Below are 22,719 nucleotides of genomic sequence, written 5' to 3'. Positions count from 1 at the left end.
GCTATTTGGGTGTGCCTTTGCTTTCTCCATATGCTCCATTATAATAAGAGAATAACAGATTTTCCTTTTTGTAGTAAATACATGGGAAAATTCGAGGACTGATGGCCCATTTTCTTTGGTAAATTCAACTCATTAATCAGTAAACTTTCAGTTACATGAGCCAGCAGATGTCATGTGCTTACTGGCTGCTGTCACTAAGAGATCTCGGCACCGTGGGCTTGGCTCGGTGAGTCATCATGTAACTAACTGTAAGGGCTGGTGATTTGTGGCTGGGTTAATATGGCAAGGCTATGCCTTTTAATTTATGGGGTTTGGTCTGGTTTTAAGTACCGAAAGAACATATATAAATTAGAGAAAGTTGGCAAGTACAAATAGAAGAAAGACAATTTAAAAAGTCAGATGGAGGCAGTATTAAAGGGTAATATCTTGATATATTCCCTTATAAACTTTTTTCCAAAGGACATGAAACATGTATATGTCTAGATGGACATAATATATACAATTTTCTGTAACATGAATTTTTAACTCTAGAATTTGAAAGATTCTATAAGGTATATATTTTTAAAATTTATTCAAAGTGCCCAAGTGCCCAACAACAGTAAGACAGACAAGTTGGTTTCAGCCGGGCGTGGTGGTGCATGCCTGTAATCCCAGCACTTGGGAGACTGAGGCAGGAGGATCTCTGTGTGTTCAAGACCAGCCTGAGCTACATAGTGCATTCCAGGTCAGTCTCAACTACATAGTGAGACCCTGTCTTCAAAGAAAAAGAAAAAGACAAGTTGGTTTCTATACTCATATAATGAATACCACACACAATGAGAATTAAATACTTAAAACCAGATACTATGGATAAATTTCACAAACACATAACATTAAATAAAGGAAGTCAAATTCAAGAATACAAACTATGTGCTTCTCTTAATATAAAGTACAAAGTGATGAAATCATTAATTTTTTAAAGTCAGGATAGTTATTCTTTCTCAAGAGCTAACACCTGGACAGAGACACAAAACCAACTCCTGCATGTCCACAATGCCATTTCTAATCGGGGGCTTTGCTAGACAGGTGTCCCAGTGCATGGATATTCATTGATCTGACACTAACATGCACTTTGGGTATATACTTATACATGGAACACTTTCATAAAATATGTAACTTAAAAAGATTCCATAAGTCATTTCTCAGAATTCATGTGAGACATCTACCTGAAGTAGGCCACCACTGTTTCTTTCTGCTTCCCTTCAAAAAAGACGAATCTTTTTTTTTTTTTTTTTTTTTTTTTTTTGGTACTGGGGATCAAACTCGGGTCCTTGCACTCAGGAGGAAGGCGGCAGAACCACTGAGTCAAATCCCCGGGACAGGATGCATCATTTTTTATACTCTTTTCTCTTCTTTTTTTCTCAGCTACTGTCACCACCGTTGTCATTTAATGGAGTATTTTTTCTTAATTAATCCACTTGGTCAAAATTCAAATTTAATTAACAGATTTCAAAGATAATTTCATTGCTTTGTGTTGACATGAACATATACATTCATGGAACAGAACAAAAAGTTCAAAAATAGAGCCACACACTTATAGTTAATTGATTTTTGACAATTTTGCCAATGTGAAATGAAGAAATAATCATTTTTTTCAATACTGGTGCTGCAACACCAGCTATAAATACAGAAGAAAGTATCTTCACTTTCATGTCACACCACATATTACAAATTAATTTAAGAGGGGGCGAGCGAGGTGAGGGAGGGGAAAGGGATTTTTTTAAAATAAGCTGTAATATGCACCTATAACCACTCTCCAAGATGACTGACAGCTGCGTGAACTGCAAACGCATACTAATAAAATAAGATAAAATCGTCTTAAATAACAAAATAAATCAGAGGCTTTTATGAAGTTTAAACTTTCAAAGTTTGAGAAAAAGAAAAACAGAAGAAATTATCTTTGAGCAGCTGGACAAGGCAATGTTTTCTCGCCTAAGATGCAAAAAAGCATAAATCACAAAAATAAAAAAGGAAAACTGTACTTAACTCAAACTTAAAACTTCTTCTCATTAAATGAAAAAATGCAAGCGAAAAACTGAAAGAAAATATGTGCACAACATACATCTGACAAAGGACTTGTCTCTGATATTTTTTAAAAGAAGTTAAGAAATAACAAGATAAGCAATAGACAAATATTTGGACAAGCATTATACACACACACACGAACACCCAATGAGCACAGGAAAAGACTTTCACATTATTAATCACTAAGGAAATTCGGGAAATGCAAGATTAAAATGAGCTATCCCTGCACAGGACCAAAAGGACTAAAATCAAAGAGACTGACAGTCCATGTCTCAGAGAGGATACAGATCAAACAAGACTGTCACTAACTGCTAGCAGAATAGAATAGAAAACTGCTTGAATAGCACGGGGCAGTTTGTCAAAAATGCAAACCTAATAAATAAGACACTCATGTATAAATGCCAAATGGTTTCTCTGGTGTGAGAAACTGAAAGTACAAATGAGGTCTAAAAGGCATAATAGGTAGTGTGAAATAAGAAGAAAGGGTCCAAAGGGGACGGGGAAGAGGAAGGGGTAGGGAAAAGGAATAAATATGAGAAAAGGAAAACATGGATACAAAGTCTTTTTAAATAGGGAAGGGTGGAGGGGGTGAAGGGAGGGCAGGGGAATGGGGAAAAATGAGAACCAAGACCTGTCATGTAAAGGTACGAAATCCCAGTGATGAATGTAACTGTACTGTATACCTAAAATGTACTGATAAACTCAATGAGAAAAGATGCAAACCTACATTTACTATGTGACCCAGCAGCTCTACTCTAGGTATTTATCTAAGAGAAGTGAAAACATAGACCTACAGAAAAAGGACTTTATTCATAAAAACTCATTCACAGCAGCCAAATACCGAAAACAACCCAAATGTCCACCGATGGGTAAATGGATAAAAGTGAGGTGTCCTGTTCATAGGACGGGATACAGCTGAGAAACAAAAAGGACTGGGGCTGACGGCGCAGCAGCGAATCCCGGGCGAAAGGACACACAGTGCATGGTCACTGGCTTAGCCTTCCTAAAGTGGGGGAACCGACTCACAGTGACAAAACACCGGGGCCTGCAGCGGGCTGGGGGCTGGCATGCGACGGAGCGTGAAAGCCATCCGGACCGTGATGAAGATGTTCTGCAGCTTGTTAAAATATCAAAGCGCACACGTAAGTGACTGCATTTCATTGTAAATAAATAAAACCTCAATAAAGTTGATTTTTCAAAAAAATTAATGAAGACCAGCTGCAGGAGCAGCAATACGCTTTCCCCTCAGATCCCGGATTCCCCGTGGCTCTGGCCTTCCAGAGGCGGTGTGCTGGGCGTGCTGACGGGCCTGTGCGCCCAGCCTGCCATCTGCTGTTGGGAACGTGCAGCTGGCACAAGCAGTGGCCTCACAAAGTCCTTGAAGTAGTACCTGAAAGGCCTGGGGTCTTCACAGCCATGGAGAGGGCGGGCGGCAGCTCTTGGAACAAAGATGATTCAGTAACGGCCTTGTCAGTGTAACCCATGTTTTCTCCCAGGGGCTGCACCAAGGAGAGCTGCTCTCCCGCCCCCTGAGTCAGTTAGGGCTCTGTGAGAGAAGCTGACGAAGTACACACAGCAGCACCAGAGTGCTAGAATCAAAAAGGAAAAAAAAAAAGGACATTGCGAATAAATATCCTCCCTGAAGTATTTTCTCCAACAGGTTATCAAAAAGTGAAAAACTTGGCTGCGTCCACCCTAAAGGTTATGACGTGCTGTTAGAGCAAAGGTGTATCTGGAAAGGAACTCTTCCTGAAGGTCTTCCATTTGAATTTATGAAGGATTTATGAATTTATGCAGGGTGGTCAGGGAGGAGTAAGTCAAACGATGAATTCAAAGATTTACTGGATAATTCCATACGAGTTCGCTACGCTCAACATTCTCACCAGCGCTCAGATTCAAATATTGTGGAAAGAGAAAAAGGAAAGTGAATCTCTTTGAGAATAGGGCAGAGCCCGCTGCTTCAGTTTTGTTTAGAATTCGCGAGGTTTTGGAGCCAGAAGGGACCCTGCGTCCAGTATTGGTGCAACGAGGAGGTGCACTGCTTGGGGAACCGCCCTCCCGGGGGCTGCTGGAACACATTTCCGGTGTGTCTGGGTAGGTCATGGAGGTGCGGCCTTGGGTTCTATATCTGCTCCTGGCCCCTTCTTAGCTGGACAGGTTAGCAACTCAGGGAGACTCTTGTCTCAAAATAAAAAATAGAAGGGAGGGGGTGGTTCGGTGCAAAGGCCCTGGGTTCAAGGCTCAGTACCTCTAAGAAGAAAGCTTGTCTGCAGCAGTCACTTTCAGCTCTGTGGCTGCAACTAAACCAGCCCCCGTTTGCCTGCTGTACTGTGTGCCAGACAGTGAAGCAACTTTTCCGAGACAGTGTATTCAACAGACAGCCAAGCATGAGGGCTCAGGAGACCCAAGTCTCAATCTGCCCCCTCAAAGACAGGGTTCAGGGATACAGTATGTGGTGATGTATGGCATGAGAAAAGGTGATTCGAGGTGAGGCCTTCAGTGGTCTGTGCGCACAGGATCAGTCTTCATAGCTCTTCCTGGGACGCGGGTTCAGAAGATGGCGGAGTGAGCTTCGTCTGAGGGAGGAGATCCCTCATCGGAGGACTGCGCAGGCCCAAGAGAAGAGCCAGTGATTTCAACCAAAGCAGCCTTCCAGTCTGTGACTAGTAACCTAGGCAACGGTGAGCTTCATGACCTCACATCAGAGGTGTCATGTACAGCAAAGGTCGAGAGGAACTAATAACTCATTGCTCAGCCCTGTGTCCTCCCAAATTAGTGATTTTCAAAGTCAACTAAAAGCAGGTAAAACTGGTGGATTCATTGAGGTTTCAGTCCAAACCAATAGGCACCAGTGGAAATGTCACAGAAGCACTGAGTGGACACCCAGGAGGATGAAAGAGGACTTGGGAAAAGGAACGGACTTGTCCAGGCCAGCCTGTCCTTGTGGGCAGAACCAGAACTGGGCTCCACTTTCTCCTCCTTCAGGGCCCTTTTTGACCCTTGGCAGGGCGAGGGTGGCATCAGGGATTTTCCAGAGGACAGAAGCTGGAGAGGGACCCAGCCTGACCTGACCTGCTCAGCCTGGCCTCCCAGGGTAGAAATAGATCCTCTGACTATTCTTTTTTGGGAGGAATCAGCTCCTAAACTAAAAGGCCAGTCCTCTAGTCTCCTACCTTCCCACACCTGTCCCCACCCTTAGAGCCTTCCCTAAGTTAAAGTCTGTTTCCCTTCTCTCTGCATGGACAGCTTTTAAGGGAGGTTATTTCTTCATTGCCTCATTCTTTCATTCACTTTTTTTTTTTGCACATGAATGGAAATACTCAGCTAAGAAAGCCAACCAACACCTCTCCCCTCAGGTTGACTTCCTCCTCCCTATGCTGCACCCCATCTCTCCAGCCAGAGAAGGAACTGCTACTACCGGGGTCCGGGCTTGTCCTCACTCCCACAAAATACACGCACAACCAACAAAAGACCTGAAGCGCTAAAAACGAGTTACTTTGATAAATACTTAACTGTTGGCCATGAGCGTCAGGCAAACTTTGGACCACGTCTTCCCGATAAGACCAAGAGTTGGGGGCCTTGGTGCGTCCTGAGGCTTTTTTCCCCCTTGATGCTCACAGTGTGCCCTCCTTTTGCCTCCCCGTGTCCTTGTGAGGGGCAGGATGGCGGTTAACCCGAGTAACCATCCTGACTAGCAGGACAGAGGGGAGTCCCGGGCTGTCTTCGCCAATCTGCTTCCCCTCCCTGGCTCCCTCCGTGAGCCAAGCCCTTTCGCTGCTCTTCCTGCTACCCCGTGTTTCTCTCCTGGTGAAGGAGAAAATATCATGTTGCAAGTTCCTCTGGAAGTGCTAAAGAGAGGAAGGCCCTGAATTCCAGAGGCTAACTTCCTATTAAAAGCATGACTACGGTAAAAATCCATGTTTATAAATAAATATTGTTAAAGTATATTGTGCTCCAAAGCATCACTCTATCCTGCAATTCATTACTTCTCTCCATACTCTACTTTTTAAAAAATGGCAGCTGTCCTTTTGACTCACAATAGGTCGGGAATTTCCTTTTCCGTAAACAACTGAGGTACGAGACTTACACTCCCAGAGACCTGGTTAGAGAGACAGCGGCTGCATTATGAGGAGTGACATTATTCTCTACCCGCTCTGTCTTCTGGGAGATTGTGAGAATGTCAGAAATGTGTGCAGTTCACTACCAGGTATTTCTTATATTTATCACTCACTCGATCTTAGTCACAATTCTTCAATACTTCAACTTACTTCAGCTTACTGAAATGTGCTGTAGTAAATATTTACCAAGTGGCATCATGGAGCTGTGAGTAGAAAGTTGAACCTTCTACTTTTAAAAGACTTACATTTAAATAGGACAGGCAGCATGTAGCGAATAATTACAATGCCGTGTGACAAGGGAGTCCTATTGTTATGGATGAGCAAGTTCGAACAACAGGGATTTGAGCCCATTTATTATAGCTGGTGGCCGAGGAGGGGCCAGCACCCAGAACATTTCCTGGGCAGTGGGAAGCGGTTTGATTTCTCCTTTTAAACCATGCTTCAGATGGGGAGGGCTCAGGGGAGAGCAAGAGGAACCTCACAGGAGCAGAACCATGCCGAGTTAGTGGGGGCACAAGGAAGTTCCACACGCACTAGATGAGCTACAGAACAGCCTGCGACTGCAGCGAGTTTACTGCCAAGCATGGTGTGGGGGTTTGGGGTGCTTTGTTCAAGCGCAAGCACTTTGTTCAAGCACAGGTACAAACTGGCACTGAGGCACAAGATGGAGTCGGGCTGGCTGTCACACTATTCCCATTCTTTCTTATGTGCATGGTATTAATAAACATTTAGCATTGTCCTTAGTCTTATTCAGGGACCTTTACCACCTACTCTTCATGGAGACACAAGGGGAAAAACTAATGAAGTGACGTTCTGTCAGAAACTTGAAGGCAGACAAGTTACTGATTAGACCTTTGAGGAAAGGAGGGGAGAGTTTTCTCCATACAGAACACGATATGTAAAATCTGGCTGCGTTAATTTCCAGTCGAGTGTGCTTATGAAACTTCATAGTGAGGGCTGGGCTGACGTGCTTGTCCTTAGTTCTACAGCTCTATGACAGTGATGTGCGGGGGAAAGGATAGTTCTCTTTCCCTGGTGTCTCTCCACTCCACTGGAAGTGGTCAACCTCTCCCTGACACACTGAGCTTGCTGAATGGAGTACTGCCCAACCGACTGTCTGCCCAAGGGGAGCTCACAGCAAATCACCTCTGTTATTCCTGATTTCAAAGTTCATCTCTTTGGACAAGCCATTCCCATACAATGGCATACTGCAATCATTACGATCATTGTAATAACATCACAAGAATAATCAAACGCTATTGAAACAAAAATGCACCAATTCAGGAAAGGTGTCAGCGACGGTAATATGCATTTGAGTTTATGCACATTTCTGATTTATGATAAAGATTATGCCCTGTGTGATTCCCTGAAAGCTATGACAGCCTCCCCTCTATAATCTGGTTTTTGTTTGGCAATTCATCTCCCCTTTTCTTTATCTTCAATTTTGGGAGGGAGGGAAATCCACGTCCCTGCTGCAAGCAGAGCCTATGCAGGGCTAAAGGCATGACGAACTGTCCATATCGGTCACTCCAGCTCACGTCGCACTGGCAGACTCAGCCTGGGCTCTTGGAAGGAACTGTCATGCAGCAATCCCCCCGTCCCTCTTTCGCTCTGCCGAGGCTGGCTACGTCCCACTCTCCCTTCTCCCGTCTCACTTGGTCTCACTCTGGCTGTTCTGGGAGCTTTCAGACTCTGAAGGAGACCATCCCTGCCACTGGTCTTCCTAATGAATCCGTGTGATTAGAAGCAGAGCCGGAAGCCTTTGGGGGAAACTACCACGAGGCACTGGGTTTATCCAACAATATGCTTACTTCAGATGCCTTCGGGAGAACTGACGGCAAGGTGCAACTAAAACTTTCCCTGCTCACTCCTCACTGGCTGGAGTCAATGCCCTGGAAGCACTGCTTTGTTCTTCCAAATCCACTATAAAGCTCAGATTCCCCAGGTAAAATTCCTCTGTCCATCTCTACAGTTGCTTTGGCATTCTTTATCTCAACCTGACCAATTTTCACAGCCTTCTAAGTACAAGATTACTTTGGCTTGTGTATCTTTGCTCCATTACATGGTGAGTTCTTTGTTTTGTCTTTAAGATAGGATCTCACTACATAGCCCAGGCTGGCCTCAAACTCATGGCGATCCTCCTGCCTCAGCCTCCCAAAGGCTAGGATGATAGGCATGCGCCACATGGTGAGCTCTTGAAGAAGAAAATGCCATAGTTACCTCTGCCTCTCGCATGCATATTAGAAGATCAATAAAACCTGGGGAGCTGGTCTGGACAAAAACCAGACAGGTAAGAAGACTGGTTTTATTTGGAATGTTGCAACAAGCAGCTGACCCCAAACCTGTAAAGATCAGAATGTCTCAGTAGGTGGTTTTACCTCGACCATTTATGGGTGGTGAAGGAGGGTCAGTAAGGTGTGGATGAGGCGATTTATACCAGGGGCAGTTTTGCAAGCAGGGCAAGTCTCAGCCTATCATCAGACTAAAAAAGGCTTTTCTCTGTGGTTAACTCATTTCAAGGGATAAACAGTTCTAAGCACAAGACAAAGAACAGAAAATTGGAATTGGAGCAACCCTGTCCTGCCTTGTCCTCACAGGAAAGGTCTTTGTCCCTGTCACAGGTAAATAAAGAAGCCACCCACAAGTCTTAGAGGAATCCTGAAAAACAATGAAGTTGTTCACTGGAACACAGAGGTGATGGGGTGGTTCTTTATCGTCACTCTTTTCTGGGAGGTCAGGGCTTAGGTAAAGCTCAACATCACCAAACTCAGAGAAGGCTGGGGATGTAGTTTGAGTGGTAGAGCCCTTGCCTAGCGTGCGTGAGACCCTGGATTCAATCCCCAGCACTACAGGAAGGAGAGAGAGAGGGACAGAGAGAGACAGAGACAGAGAGAGAGTGGCAGAGAGAGATCAAAATGGATGCCCACATTCCTTTCTCTCTCTCCTCTTCCTCTCTCTGTCTCTCCCTTTCACTGAAAATACGTGTGTGTGTGTGTGTGTGTGTGTGTGTGTGTGTGTTCAAAGGAAGAGTATTCCTGCTTTGTCCATCCCGCAGCTCTCTATTTATGACCCACAAAGAGAAAGCAGAAATTTTAGGAGTCACCTTTACAGTTATTGGACTTTGAAGTTTGCAGTATAAATATGAGCGGTCATTCTCCCATCAGAACCAAAAATTAGAGAAACAATTAAAATAAAGAGTGTTTTTGTGCATATCGGGGTAAAACAGTGATCACAAGGGCTACCAGCTGCAGAGTCACAGCAAGGAGATGACGAAGTCCAGTCTGGGTCAGCCCTGAGTGGCCCCTTACTCACATAACTACAGTTTGGTGGAGCTGAAACCTGTGACCAGGTTGTTTCCACAAGCACCAACCTGCCCTGCGGCTCCCCGGGCCAGGGCCCCTTGAGGACAGAGGACACTTCTGCAAGTCAAGCTTGCTCAGGAGCTGAACTTCTTCTCTCCCTGCATTTTCTCTTAGCATATACAGCTTTTTGCCTGTATTCTAGCCTAGAGTGGAGCAGAAAGAACCGGCAGGTTTGGGCTCAAGTGGAAAGATTTGGAAGGTGATGCTTGAAGTCTAGGTAGAAATTATATTCATTTTTATTTTTAGTCACTTTGTTTATCCGTAATAAGCAGCAAGTGACCAGGTCTGGGAATAATTACTTTAAAAAATATGGTTGTAAATAAAGAAATCCTTAGTGTTGTATTTGGGTGCCATGTTTTGTTTTTGTTTTTTTTGGGTGCCATGTTTTTGCTTTACTCCGATACCCATTTACCTAGTTCATGGTGCATAGTAGATGCTCGATAAATGGTTATTCATTGACTGAGTATATTAATTGCTTTTTAAAGGTATTTCTCTTTCTCCTCAATAGAGGGAGCCAGCTGTGCCTCCCAGCACTTTTGTGTGGTTTGTCAAAACATGGCCCATTTCGAGTTGGCCATCCTGATTTATTTGCGACTAATTTTTTAAGATACTTTTTTTTGTCATCAGTTTAGCAGGTAAAAGACTGCCTACAAGTACAAAGGACGCAGGCCACACGTACCGAAAGACAGCACAGGTAGATGCCCAGCCAGTTAACTGCTGGTCAGAAATAAGAAACTTTCTCTTGTGCTTGTTTGATGAAGTCTGGCGATCCCTTCACAGAGAATGAAGCTTCCCACACTACCGCTCCTTTTGGCCTTCGCATCCTGGGTCCTCGTCCACCTATGTGGACCCAGCTCACAAAGACCCAGCTGAACAAAGATGATATGGACAATTCCTGGAATCAGAGCGGGCCACACCAGATTAGGGAATGACCATACACACCCAGGCTTATTCCCAGAGATACAAGGTATGCGATGCTAAATAAAACAGAGCTTCCTGTTTTAAGAACAATGTTTTAAATGTAAGTATCACTTGGGGCATTGTCCCAAGGAGTAACTGACACCATTGGAGCTTTTCCCCAGGATGAGGCTTCGAGTTTGTTTGGAGTCTGGAGTACTTTTTCCTATGACTGAGGGAGTGAGTGCGCAGAGAAAATGGAAACTAGGCCAGAAAGAGAAGCTTCAAGCTAAAGCCTAGTCCGCCCCAGCTGCAGCTCTCAGAACACGCCAGAACCAGCCCAGCATCTCGACCAGCTGCTCGCTTCACACTGGGTAGCGTTAAGACACCTCAGGATCTTGCTCTGCTTTTTGGCCTGGAGGACATTGTCTAACTTTCCCCAGATGGGTTACAGGGTGGTGGGGACTTTTCCCTTTCATGTAATGGGTGCTAATTAACCCAATGAGCACTAATGTGGCCTGCACAGTTCTGCTAAGGATGACAGTGAAATCCAGATAATCAATACTATGATGTCTGGCACGCAGTTGAAACTCACTAGCTAAGGAGAAGAGCATTAAACTGTGACTCTTAAGGTAGAGGTTAGTTGCTAGGAACAGACACTGAAACGAAGGGGAAGATGGAACTAGCAGTAAAGACTTTAAAACAATTGTTAGCAGAGATAAAATAATACAGTTAAATGATCTCAGTTAACCCTAAAGAATGCAGGAAAGGGCCGGGGATTTAGCTCAGTGGTGCCACCGCCTGCCTCACAAGCACAAGGTCCCGAGTTCGATCCCTGATACCAGAAAAAAAAAAGGATGCAGGAAAGAAGGGAAAGGGGAAAAATAAGAGATGATCTGAGCTCCAAGTCAGATTGCAGATCTGCAAGGTGACGGCCTCTAAAAATTGAAAGCAAATAGCACAGGGTAGACTCACACCCAACTAAGGGCAAGTGTTCATGGTTTCTGCTGCTGTGTGGGGATTGTTTGTTTGGGGCTGTTGTTTTGTTGTTGTTGTCAGTGGGTTTTTTGTTTGGTTACAAGGTCTTGCCACGTGACCCAGGTTCTTTTCAAACACTTGGGCTCAAGGGGTCCTCCTACCTCTGTCTCCCGAGTGCCTGGCCTACAGGCATGTGCCGCCATGGCTGGAAGCAGTTTGACCAACTTGTCAGGCTTGGAAAGTTAAGTAGGGGGACAAAGGTTGGAAAGTTTGAAGCCAAATTGCACTGGGCCACAGACCACAAATTCTATACTGACGGCAGGCACTTGCAAAAAGATCTCAAACTCTATACTTGCTACAGGCACTTGATTGTGCCAATAAATAGCACAGCGTGTGAAAAGGGATGTGCTCTGGAGGAGCAAGTATAAACCGATTTACTTTCCACATGTTTTATTTCACAAGAAAAGCGAATCTGTCTCCCATCTCCTGATTTGTTTCCTTCCCGGTAAAGATTAGGACAGTCTTGACCAAGCATCTCAGTGCCCCGGGTCCTCAAGGCGTGAATAAGCCAGGTAACAAACAAAACATTAACCTTTATGCTCTACACTATAAATCTTTGCTTTTAAAAGTAAAAGCATTCTTGGAAACCAAAGAACATAGTGAGGAGTCTTCTGCTGTCATGAAATCAATAAAGAAATTAAAATCAACATTACTCAAAATGGTGGTTCTTGGGAGATACCTCCTTTATTATTGTCATTGTTATTTCATTTTTTTAAATGGGATTTCCTTCCTTTATTAAAGTTCTTATTTTCAGACATACCAGTTTGTACTCCTCATAAGAGGAATGTCATTAAATATACAAAAAAGATGAGTGTTTTTCTCCTGCTTCCAATATTTTTATCATTCTCCCTAGGGGATCGCAACATATGTTAAAACTTAACGTATACAATCATTGCACTTTCCCAAGTGGCAACTTTATAAATTAAAATTCCTTAACTAAATCCAGGATCAACAAAGTTGTTGGGTACTTCGGAATTTAAATTTTAAAACATATGTGTTATTAAACCATCTGCGCAACTTTGTGACTCAGACATAGCAATACAAATTAAGAGGTAACTCTTAATAAGATTACGATGTGGGGTATATGGAGATATATGTATATGTCTACCCATGTTATAAGTTCATGGGGTTTTGGGGGAGAGGAATCATATCTGACACAAACAATCAAGAATAACAATAATAATTCACTTAAAATTTAAACCTGGGTATCCCTTTAAAATTTTGATAGCATATTTCCTAAATGCTCAACGAAGCTGTTAGCTTAAGCCTAGGTAAGACTAAGGTTTAAGAATAACAGGGCCAGGGATTTAGCTCAGTGGTGCCGCTGCCTGCCTCGCAAGTGCAAGGTCCCAAGTTCGATCCCTGGTACAAAAAAAAAAGAATAACAGTCATTGCTGCCCAAAATAACACAAAACATGCTGTATGTTAGCAAAGTGTTTTAGTTTGGATAAGAGAAGTAACTTTGAGAAATGTTCTATAAATATTTAAAGAGGCAGTGAATTTTTCTTCCCCTGCTAAATTACTAGATATTTGCATGAATGTCACTTGGGTTTTCTAAAATGAGAACCCTGAGTTTATATTAAATATCTCTACAATATTTACGTTTTTAAAAAAGCATAAGGGAATGAGATACATGTGTAAAATACCCAATATCTAGATTTAGAGAAAAGTAAATGAATAACTTAAGGAAGCCTTGAACACTATTAATCCTTTCTCATGCAGGAAGTACGGACAGTGGCAGAATAGTATAATGATGACATTACTTGGTTTCTAAGGCACACAGTTAGCTACATCTACAGTGACGTTTACTCAATGGACTGCAGTAACTTCTCACAACTTGTACTACAACGCAGGTAGAAATAGGCAAATATTCACATAATATGTAAGTGTGTGGTAGAGAAGGGTATTTTGATTAAAATACATCTGCAATAAAATACACCCCACATCTGAAATTGCTTTGGAATTACTGATGTGTTTGGAAGAGTTTCTGTACAAAGATTTTTAAAGATGATACAGTGTCAGCATTTCAGAGGGTTCGGCACACTGGGTTCTGTTTTGTTTAACAGTGCCTCATTTCCACCACCGACAGCCTGATCTCCAGTCCCACTGTCACGGCCTGCTTTACATGCAGTCTTACTTTAGTGTTACCACACAAAGTGATTACATTATTAAAAGCCTCGAGATCACTCTGTTCAAATGTAACAGAGGTTTTAGTACGATTCCAGGAGCAAGGGGATTTTTCTCCAATGACTCTCAGGTTGATAAATTTGATTTTCCAAGTATTTTTCACAAAAGAACAGAGGATTAAGTCCAAAGATTTGTTCAAAAATGCCCAAACAAGTGTTCCCTCGGTGGACAGTCCCTGCAACTTCAATCATAACTAATCCATGGGGAGAAGAAGTACATTTGAGTCCACGAAAATCTAAGTTGGGGCTAAGAAAAAAGAAACTCTTCTTCTACTAGCAACCACAGCAAAGGCTCCCATTTCTGCTCCATGATAGTCTATCACATTTTGTTCTGATGTGTTGTAATAAAACCTAAGCTTGACATCACGCAAGAAGTGCTGTGCCCCCCTTTCATCTTGAGATGGTCCCATTGAAGGATTCTGAGAATTGAGAAGTTCAAAGAACCAGTGACAAAATTCTTCTCCTGGGCAGCAAAAATCAGCTTTTTCAGCTTCTTTTTGTCTTCTCTTGCTTGGTGTTGAAAGAGTTGGATGTCCTCCTTCTTTGTGACTGGCTCTGGCATTTTTTTCAGTTTCATCTTTGGTAGCTCGTTCCAGTAATCTGTTGCATGCTGAGTAAGATTGTTTTTCAGTAGCCGGAGATACACCAATCCCCTGTGTTGCCAAGTACTTAAATATGACTTCTCGGTGGGCCTTTCTACCCTTCAGAAGTTCTTCTACACTAATATTGCTCGAATAGCATCTCGGCGGTCGACAGGCTGCACCGGGCGGTTGGTGACAGTGTCACTCAGGGCCATGATCCCATCGTTGTCCAGTAGGATGAGCAGGTCCATTTCTGACTAACTGAGCCCCGACATCTTGACCCCCCCAGGGAAGTGGGGAGAGGACCACGCCAATAATGTCGCTACAGGCCGGCGCCTTGGTCTGTTATTTCCTTTTTTTAGTGGTCAGTGAGTATGAAAGTTCCTGGAGTCAAAGGCATAACAAAAGATAGAAAAGATATTGCTTTGCCTGAGTTTCATGAAACCGATATCAATCTTTTATTTTATAAACTTCAAGGTGGTTATTGCTTTAAACGCAGACTGTGGTGCATGAAATGTGGTGCTGACAAGATTACTAATAAGAGCGTTCACAGTGGGGCTGTGACCAATTCCCTCCCGCAGCTGGGGAATGGAACCCAGCAGAGGCCACAAAGCCATCGCCCCTGAAGACACACCGAGGTACAGGGTTTGCTGTTGTCTCCTGTGGATGAAAGGAAGTCCAAGGACTCACCTGCACCTAAGGAAGGTCTGGCCATGCTGAGGGTGAACTGGCTCAGATCTTAGAGTCAGGTCATAGATCTGTGAGGTGACAGCATTTTCAACAGCTAATCTCTAGACGCCACTTCTGGCTTACAAAGTTAAGGCCAGAGTACGCACCTACCCAGAGCAAGCATCAGTATTTGAAAACTGCTTTCCAAAACTCCAGTTCTCTTGATGTTAATCATGACCTTGAGAGGAGAAAAGGGTGTCATCGAATAAAATGAGTTTTATCTAAACTGAAAGATATAATTAGCTCACCAAGTAATAGATCTCACCCTACACGATTCATCTTTTGGCTTCTAACCATGTGCCCTTTATCTTATCCCACAACAGCTTTAAACAGAGAGAATATGATCTATTTAAAGGAAGCATCTGAGTCAAAGGGGAAATTGTGCTTTTGGATTTTCAAGAGGACTGGCGCTAGGGCCAAATTGGGAAAGTGGAATATAGGCTTGGCCCCAAGTTCAGATAAACAACAGAGTTTGCCCACCCGCTGGTACAGTTTATGCTCAGAAGAAGTAAAAATGGGTCCTGAAGCAACCTGAATGCCATTAGTATCAAGGATAAAAACAAGTCTTTATGTTGCATGACATCTGGGTCATTGCTCCATGGACTAGAGAGCAAAATCCTTAACTTCCAAAGCCCCCAGTACTTTGGCTTCTCTTGCCTTCCCACTCTGATGCTCACCTCCCACTTCATAACCCATGTGCTCCTGTCTGACCAAAGACTGTTCCCCCTGAGCCTGGCCAACATTTTCCCGCCATGTCACTGGTCAACCTGTCTTCTTGGTCCATGACTGTTTTCCTCCTTCATGTCCACGCATCTCCACGATGCCACGAAACACATTTCCTTCTTCTAGCTAAAAATGTTCTTCTCTTTTCCTCCCCTAAACATACTCCTCTTTCTCCTCAGCATTCTTTTTTTCTTTACAGGGGATTGAACCAAGGGCCTTCACACCCCTAGCCCTGTTTGTTTGTTTGTTTGTTTTTAGAGATGGGCTCTTGCTAAGTCAGTAAGTTGCCTGGGCTAAGCTCAAACTTGAAATCCACCTGCCTCAACCTCCCTGAGTGCTGGGAGGACACCAGCAACCCCTATGTGGCATCTCAAACGGGGTATTAAATAGCTCATTACGTTGCACACAATGTTTGTTAAATGTTATTTGTTTATTCATTTGATTTCAAGGCCATTTCTATAGTAAAACGCCTTTTCAGTCTTTATTCACTGTCAGAGCAATATTATCTGGTGCCAAAATAAATGTGTGGAAAAAGTGAGGACTTCTACATGCACTTGGGTGGGGGCAGATTTCTTTTTAACAAAGGGAAGCACTAAAGACCAAGACTCATCCCATTTCTCAATTCGGAAATCACCAGAAGAGCTTTGATCTTGAAGATAATGTTTTCTTCGTGATGTATAAAATTGTGTGATGTATTTTTAAAGCCCCTTGATGAAAACATGCTGAACCAAAAGGACATAGTTTCAATTCATTGCTTTAAAACCTTACTCAGTTGGCTACTAAAACACAGCCCTCTTCATGGCACATATTTAAAGCCATGAAATATTTATAATACACAGCCTGAGAGATGATATATAGTATATTGATTCTACAGCTCAGTAAATTCTGGATACAAAGACTTAAATTGATGCTCTCGAATTATCGTGTCAGTGCAAACAAATTTTCCCTTGAAAACAGTTCTTCATCTAATTTGATTCCCGTTTTGAAAGCTGATGTTCCCTATATATATCTTAGATGGCATAAATAAATCAAGGCTGTAACCCTTCGTAGCCACCACAGTTCACTCTGCCTCATGGCTGAATCCTTTCTGAGCACGTCAGACTGTTCCTGCTGCTGCTAACATGTTAAAGGCAGCCCATAAAAACGACAACTAAGAACATATTTGCTAAATGAAATTTTTTTAAAAAATCTCGGTCGGATTCCCCAGGGTTCTGAACCCTGGCTACTGTCTTGATGTTTCCCAGGAGGAGCTGGCTCCCTCGGTGAGTTTGCAAGCCGGGGAAGCTGCAGTCCGTGGCAGTAGATGTGAGTTGAAGTAGGACACGCCAAAGGCCTTTCTCTGTCAGCCGCTCGAACTGTTTCGCTAACTTCCATATTTTATCCATGTGCCTCCTTAAATCACCTCGCTTCTGTGACTTTCTTTCCATAGGCGATTCCACCATTGTCTTTTGTGCTGTTTTCCTTTCTCGCTCGGTGCCAATGTGTTCGGTAAGTATTTGTTGAGTGCGTAGAAAATCGTCGATGATGTACATGCCAGGTACGGGGAGGAAGAATAAATATGGGGTCTTCCTGCGAAGTTAGAAGTCCAGTAGGGAAGACGGGTCACCAGTGAAATCATCAGAAAGCAGGAGCTGACGCACAGATGTGTTCAGCCACAGCACGGGGAAGGAGGGGAAAAAGGATGACTCAGAGTCAGGGCTCTGTACTGGCCAAGTGACGCCTCGGCTGAGTTCTGAATGCTGAGAGGGAGGGGACAGGAGATGAGCGGAGAGGCGCCCACCTGGCAGCGCAGGCAGCATGTGCAGAGCCCCGCGGGAAGGAATCCGGAAGTCACTACTGGCTGCAAGAAGGTTGAGGAGAGAAGTCTGCAGAGCAAGGCCCCTGGCTCCATGCTCCAGGGGCTTTGAGAGCCACCAAAGTGTCGGAAGATCTTCAGCAGAAGATTGACATAATTGGATTGGGTTTCAAACCCAGAGTGACAATTACTGATGCAAGAGGAGGAAATGGCTGTAGAGCCACCTGCTGAGAGAAGGGAAATATGATCCAGAAGGTTAATGACGATAAAGCTTCTGCCACTGAGCCCTGGCGGTGTCCCTCTCTTGTGGCGCAGTGGACACATCTGTTTCTAGAGGAAGCCTCCATTTGGAATCATCTCCAAGTGGGTCCTCGGCAACCCCACCTTCTGGCCTGGGGCTCTCAGAGATCTCACCTCATAAGGACACAAAGGGGGAAACACCATCCATCCGCACCCTGACCTCTGGAAACACTTCTCACATTCGTCCCGCTCTTGCCATCATTGAGCTGCGCGTTCCTGCTGCCGAGATAATAGCAAGCTCGCACCCAGGGTTAATGGATGAGAGGAGGTTTGTAGCTGAGAGATTTGGAAATCCAAGTGTACAAACATATGTAAGTCGCTAACGCGAACAAACACATCCACTGCTAGGACAGGAAGTTAGCAGATTTATAAATTGCTGCTTAGAATGATTTATTTATGTCAGCAGTTGTTACTTTCCTTATGGAAATTTATACCATCGGGACATCGGGGCTACTTTCTTCTTTGTATCCGTGGTGCCCAGAATTGTGCCTGCCTGGGGTAGAAGCCCCACTCATTTCTGATCTATGATACCCCTTGCCATGGTGGCTAGGCATTACTAACACTACGACCACTTCCCAGACAGAGCTGTTTCACAGAATAACTGCAGGAGACAAGGCTTAACCTGGATCTCTGGTAAGGTTGATGGCTTGGGCCGCTTCAGTCCACAAACAGGAGGAGCACAACCCACTTCCCTCACAGAAGGGTTCTGTCCTCTCTCAGATGTGCCTGTTCTCTGGGGCAGGGCTGTGTCTGGCCAGAGTTCCTCAGCCAGGTGACACAGAAGTGAGCACACAGAACGAATGTGATGTGGGTTTGCTTTTTCTGATCAGTATTCTGGGAACAGTCTCAATAGCTGGTGGGAGAAAATAGCTCCCTGGTGCCCCTCCCAGCCCAGCACCAGAAATGGACCCCATCCTTCGGCAGGCTGTCTGGTGCCAGAACATTCTCAGCCATCCAGAAAGAAAGACTGTTGCCCAGATCTTCCAGAACATGACAGGGAGAAGAAAGGGGTGAGTGGAAAGCCACGTGGCTGTCATTTGTGAATTCAGGGTCCTTTCACCCACATGTTCACCGAGAGATGATCAAGCCGGTGGTCTTGCACTCCCTCTTTACCCCGGAAGGATGCAAAGCCCACTTTTGAACAGCTCCAGCTATAGTAAGTCCCTGCCCACCTTGACCTGTCCTCCCCACAACTTCCCCTGTGGGGAAAAGCTGGCTCCAGGCTGGAAGGGATTCTTGTCTTCTTACTTATGCAATGCGAGGCCTGCAAAGGAGCCTGGCACAAAGAGGCAACTAGCAAATGCCCATGGAATGAATGGATGAGTCTCAGTTCTGCCTCGTAAAGCCACATGGCTGAAGTCTGACCTCCTACATCCCACCTGCCAGACACCGCTGCATGAGCACTGCACGATGTATACCTGTGTGTTTACCTGAACTTCCTGCTACAGTATTTCTCTTAAGACAAGTCGCCAAGCCTGCACCATCCTGGCCTGTCTTCTCTGACTACAAATTGAGGCTCTCAGCAGCTTGTCTCCAACTAACTTTTTTTTTCCTGGTACAAGGCATTGAACTCAGGACCTTGCGCTTGCCAGGCAGGCATGGTGCCTCTGAGATACATCACCGGCCCAGCTCCAAATGACAGGGGCCACATTCATAATCATTTCTGTAATCTTCATGCTGCCTGGTACTGCACAATGTGTCACTGCATGCAGTAAGTGCTCAGTTAATGCCAATGAATGAAGCAGACAGCCTCTCTGTAGGACTGTACATTCTCAGCCTGGCTCAGCTAGGTTTCTAGGACAACAACTCCTCCCCTTTCTCTCTTTCTGTTTTGTCTGGAACATTCACCCTAAGTGAATCTCTCCCTCCTCAGGCCTAATTAGAGCTTGCTATTAATTCAGGAATCAACAAAAAAACACACACACTACATACTATAAAACAAAGTATTTTCCTAACGCCAGGGTTATTACACACACACACATGCTTCCACTTGTGCAAGAGGAAGGAGGACCCACAGGAGAAAATTAGAATGATAATGGAACAAAAGTAGAGACTTTGCACAAAGAGCGTGGGTACCTTATTCAAAATAAGTTAAGTGGAACCACTGATCCACACTCATTGTAGATTTGTATAAAAGTCATGATTTTACCCTTGCTTTTTTAAGTATCCTTTAGAAAGATAGGATGATTAATTATAGGCAGAGTGCCATCGAGTGTTTTCCATTAAAGGCAGACACATTTGTTCGACATGGAACGTATCATGGAATCGTGGTGAAGGCAGTGGGTGGGAGAGGGGCTGACAAGAGGAAAGTGACAGGCGGCCTATTTGTGAGTAAATGGTCTTCAGAGACGGTACGGGTAGAAAGTGGAACTGCCGTTGGAGAGGTTCGCACAAGGACCTTCAGAATTCTAATGTGGGGCACAGGAAAAAGCTGGGCAGGCTCCTAGAAGAAGGTGCCACCTTCTCTGGGCTCTGAAAGGGTGACAGACGCCAAGCATATAGAAAGGGGGGAGGTGACGGATCAGCACAAACGAGAAAGAAAGGGCCACTCTAGATAGCCACTAAGAGGAAGGGTGACCACATAGCTTAAAGTCCAAACCAGAACTCAGGAGAGAGAATGAGGTGCTATTTACAATTACACCAGGGGAACTGCGTCAGATGGGGCTGAGAGTCCACCTACGAAAGGACATTGGCAGATAAACAATCCGCGGAGATTCCCTTCTCCTCTACTCATCCTGGATATTATTTTGTACCTGGTTTCTTCCACTCAGCTTCATTCTTGATGCTGTGTATAGCGTGGGAGTTTGCAATCACAGTCCCCAAAATAGTGACAACACCGTTACGTGTGTCTAAATTAGATGATTTTCCTTTATCACAAGGTAAAATTCTTCCACCTGCTTTGTAATAAAATGTCTTCCTTAAAAATCTTCCTGTAGGGAGGGCAGAGGAATGGGGACAAAAATAAAAACCAAGATACATCATGTGAGGGTACAATATCCCAAGGATGAATGTAACTGTATCGTATACCTAAAATGTATCAATACACTTAATGGAAAAAAATCTTCCTATGGACTGGAACTTTGGTGTTTTGTTTTGCTGTTGATGTTCCGATCCTATTTAATAAATGCTATCTCTAAATGACATAGTGTCTGAGTCAGACAACACCCAAATGCAGACCATGTTGGGCTAAAAGGGCTCGAGGCCTCTGGGCACCAGGTTTCGGACCAAGCTGACCTTTCAGGGTCAGCTTCTTAGTCAGAAGCCCCTCTGATGGCAGAATGTGAGTGTCATCCTGCCTGCAGGTGCCTCCGAAATAAAACTCAACTTCTCCCGCCCACACAGTGACTGTCAATGGTAATTTGCCCAGCCCATTAAAACAGGCCAGGCGAGGTTTTGTCAGGCAGCGAAGCAGCCTGGGCATGGAGTGGGGAGAAGGAGGTGCCCAGAGGAAAACAGAACCTTCTCAAGGGCAGGAGCAGAGGGCAAAGCACGGCAGCATGAACTCAAGTCTGCTGTTCACAGCGCATGGCCCAGTGGAGTCCTGGGAAGAAGCGGACGGGCCGTGGGCCGAGCTGTGTCCTCAGAGGTCCTCAGAGCCAGAGCAGGGACTCAAGACAGGGACTCGACCTAAAGATGAAAAGGAAACACATTGCGCTGACTTTCCCGGCAGAGGAAGAAATAACAAAAAGTGTATCCGAATAACAAAAGTGTATCTGGGGAAGAAGCAAAAATCAAGTCAGTTGGCAACAATACCAGTCACTGTGGGACTCTGAGTTCACCTGCGGCATCATCCATCACTGCAAGCTCCCTGTGGAGAAAGCTTAAGAGAAAAATGATTCAGGGTTCTTCCCTGCCCTGAAGGGAGCCATAAAGTAAAAGATAAACAGGAAAAACAAACAAACAAAAAAAAATTTAAAGGGAATCCCAGCGCATCCAATTCTTCAGAAATAACTGTCTGTGCGATTAGACAGTGGGCGATGGAATCTTCCATTGAGGTCCATTTAACAAGAGGGAAGGTTTTCCCTTTCAACTTGGGCCTTCCTCCTCAGGAGTAGCTCAGGCTCCCTTGGAGCTCTCCATGGTAGGACAATTCCACCTACAACAAAGTCCATCGGAGGTTAGGTTTAGTAGCACCAGTTTGCAAAAGGACACACCAACGGGTTCTTTTAACAGACGGTGTCCTGGTCCGTCTGACACAGGATGTGAACACAACTTCTTAAAACCCTTATATATTGCATAAATCAAGACAGACGGCCGCATCTCTCTACAGCTGTTTGTTTTGCCTTTATTTCTGCAAGGCACTGTGTTGTGTTGCGCTGTGTTAAGTGCCATCCAGCTTTTGACACCCACTCCCCCACTTCTGTCAGCCCCTCCATCTTCTGCTTGGGAGAATTTCCCAACGCCTAGGGCCTTGCGGAAGGTAAGGGCAGCCCTGGTCAGCTCACCCTGCCTCCTCTGCCAGGGTGAGTGAAGGGGTCTCCTCGCTTCTCCGCCGCCTCTGCAGCAGCCAGCAATCCAGGCCCGACCAATCAGATGCTGGCTCTTGGGGTGCTGAGCCCTGGGCAGGTGAAGCAACGTCAGGGTTGTTGGAAGGGCACAGACAGCACACGGATGGCAGTATTTCAGCACCAATGTCTTGCAGTGCCTCCTTATCGGTGACACCCACAGTTTTCCATCAGTCCCTCCTCTTTCCACCTTTCTTCCAAAGCATGGGCAGAGTAGGCTTCTGATTTTTAAAAACGAGAACATATCTGGTCGCTTCTACAACATACTTAATGAGTCCACGTGTCTGCCCTGGAACTCCATCTGGGAAACACTGCAGGATCCTCAGTGATGGGGACCACGCTCTCTGTTATTTCTTCCTGTTCCACCAATGAAACAGACGCTCCGCAGAGAGTTGGGTGCCGTTAACCACAGGATGAGATG

General features: G+C 44.7%; 1 protein-coding gene and 1 pseudogene across 1 annotated transcript; both read right to left on the bottom strand.

Moving 5' to 3' along the window:
* Window positions 1-12,829: 12,829 nt before the first annotated feature.
* Window positions 12,830-15,894, bottom strand: LOC104869408 (annotated as a pseudogene).
* A 96-nt stretch (window positions 15,895-15,990) lies between these two features.
* Window positions 15,991-20,788, bottom strand: LOC109118366. Its single transcript, XM_033761440.1, has 2 exons — window positions 20,547-20,788; window positions 15,991-17,720 (listed from the first exon to the last, which is right to left on the bottom strand). Exons 1-2 carry the CDS (start codon window positions 20,773-20,775, stop codon window positions 17,347-17,349), a joined length of 603 nt encoding a protein of 200 aa, XP_033617331.1. The 5' UTR covers window positions 20,776-20,788; the 3' UTR covers window positions 15,991-17,346.
* Window positions 20,789-22,719: the final 1,931 nt, after the last annotated feature.

The sequence above is a fragment of the Fukomys damarensis genome, unplaced genomic scaffold (assembly GCF_012274545.1).
Source record: "Fukomys damarensis isolate Sample0158 unplaced genomic scaffold, DMR_v1.0_HiC HiC_scaffold_8, whole genome shotgun sequence".
Lineage (NCBI taxonomy): Eukaryota > Metazoa > Chordata > Mammalia > Rodentia > Bathyergidae > Fukomys > Fukomys damarensis.
Note: the sequence above shows the minus strand (reverse complement) of the source record. Positions and strands in the feature narration are given on the sequence as shown.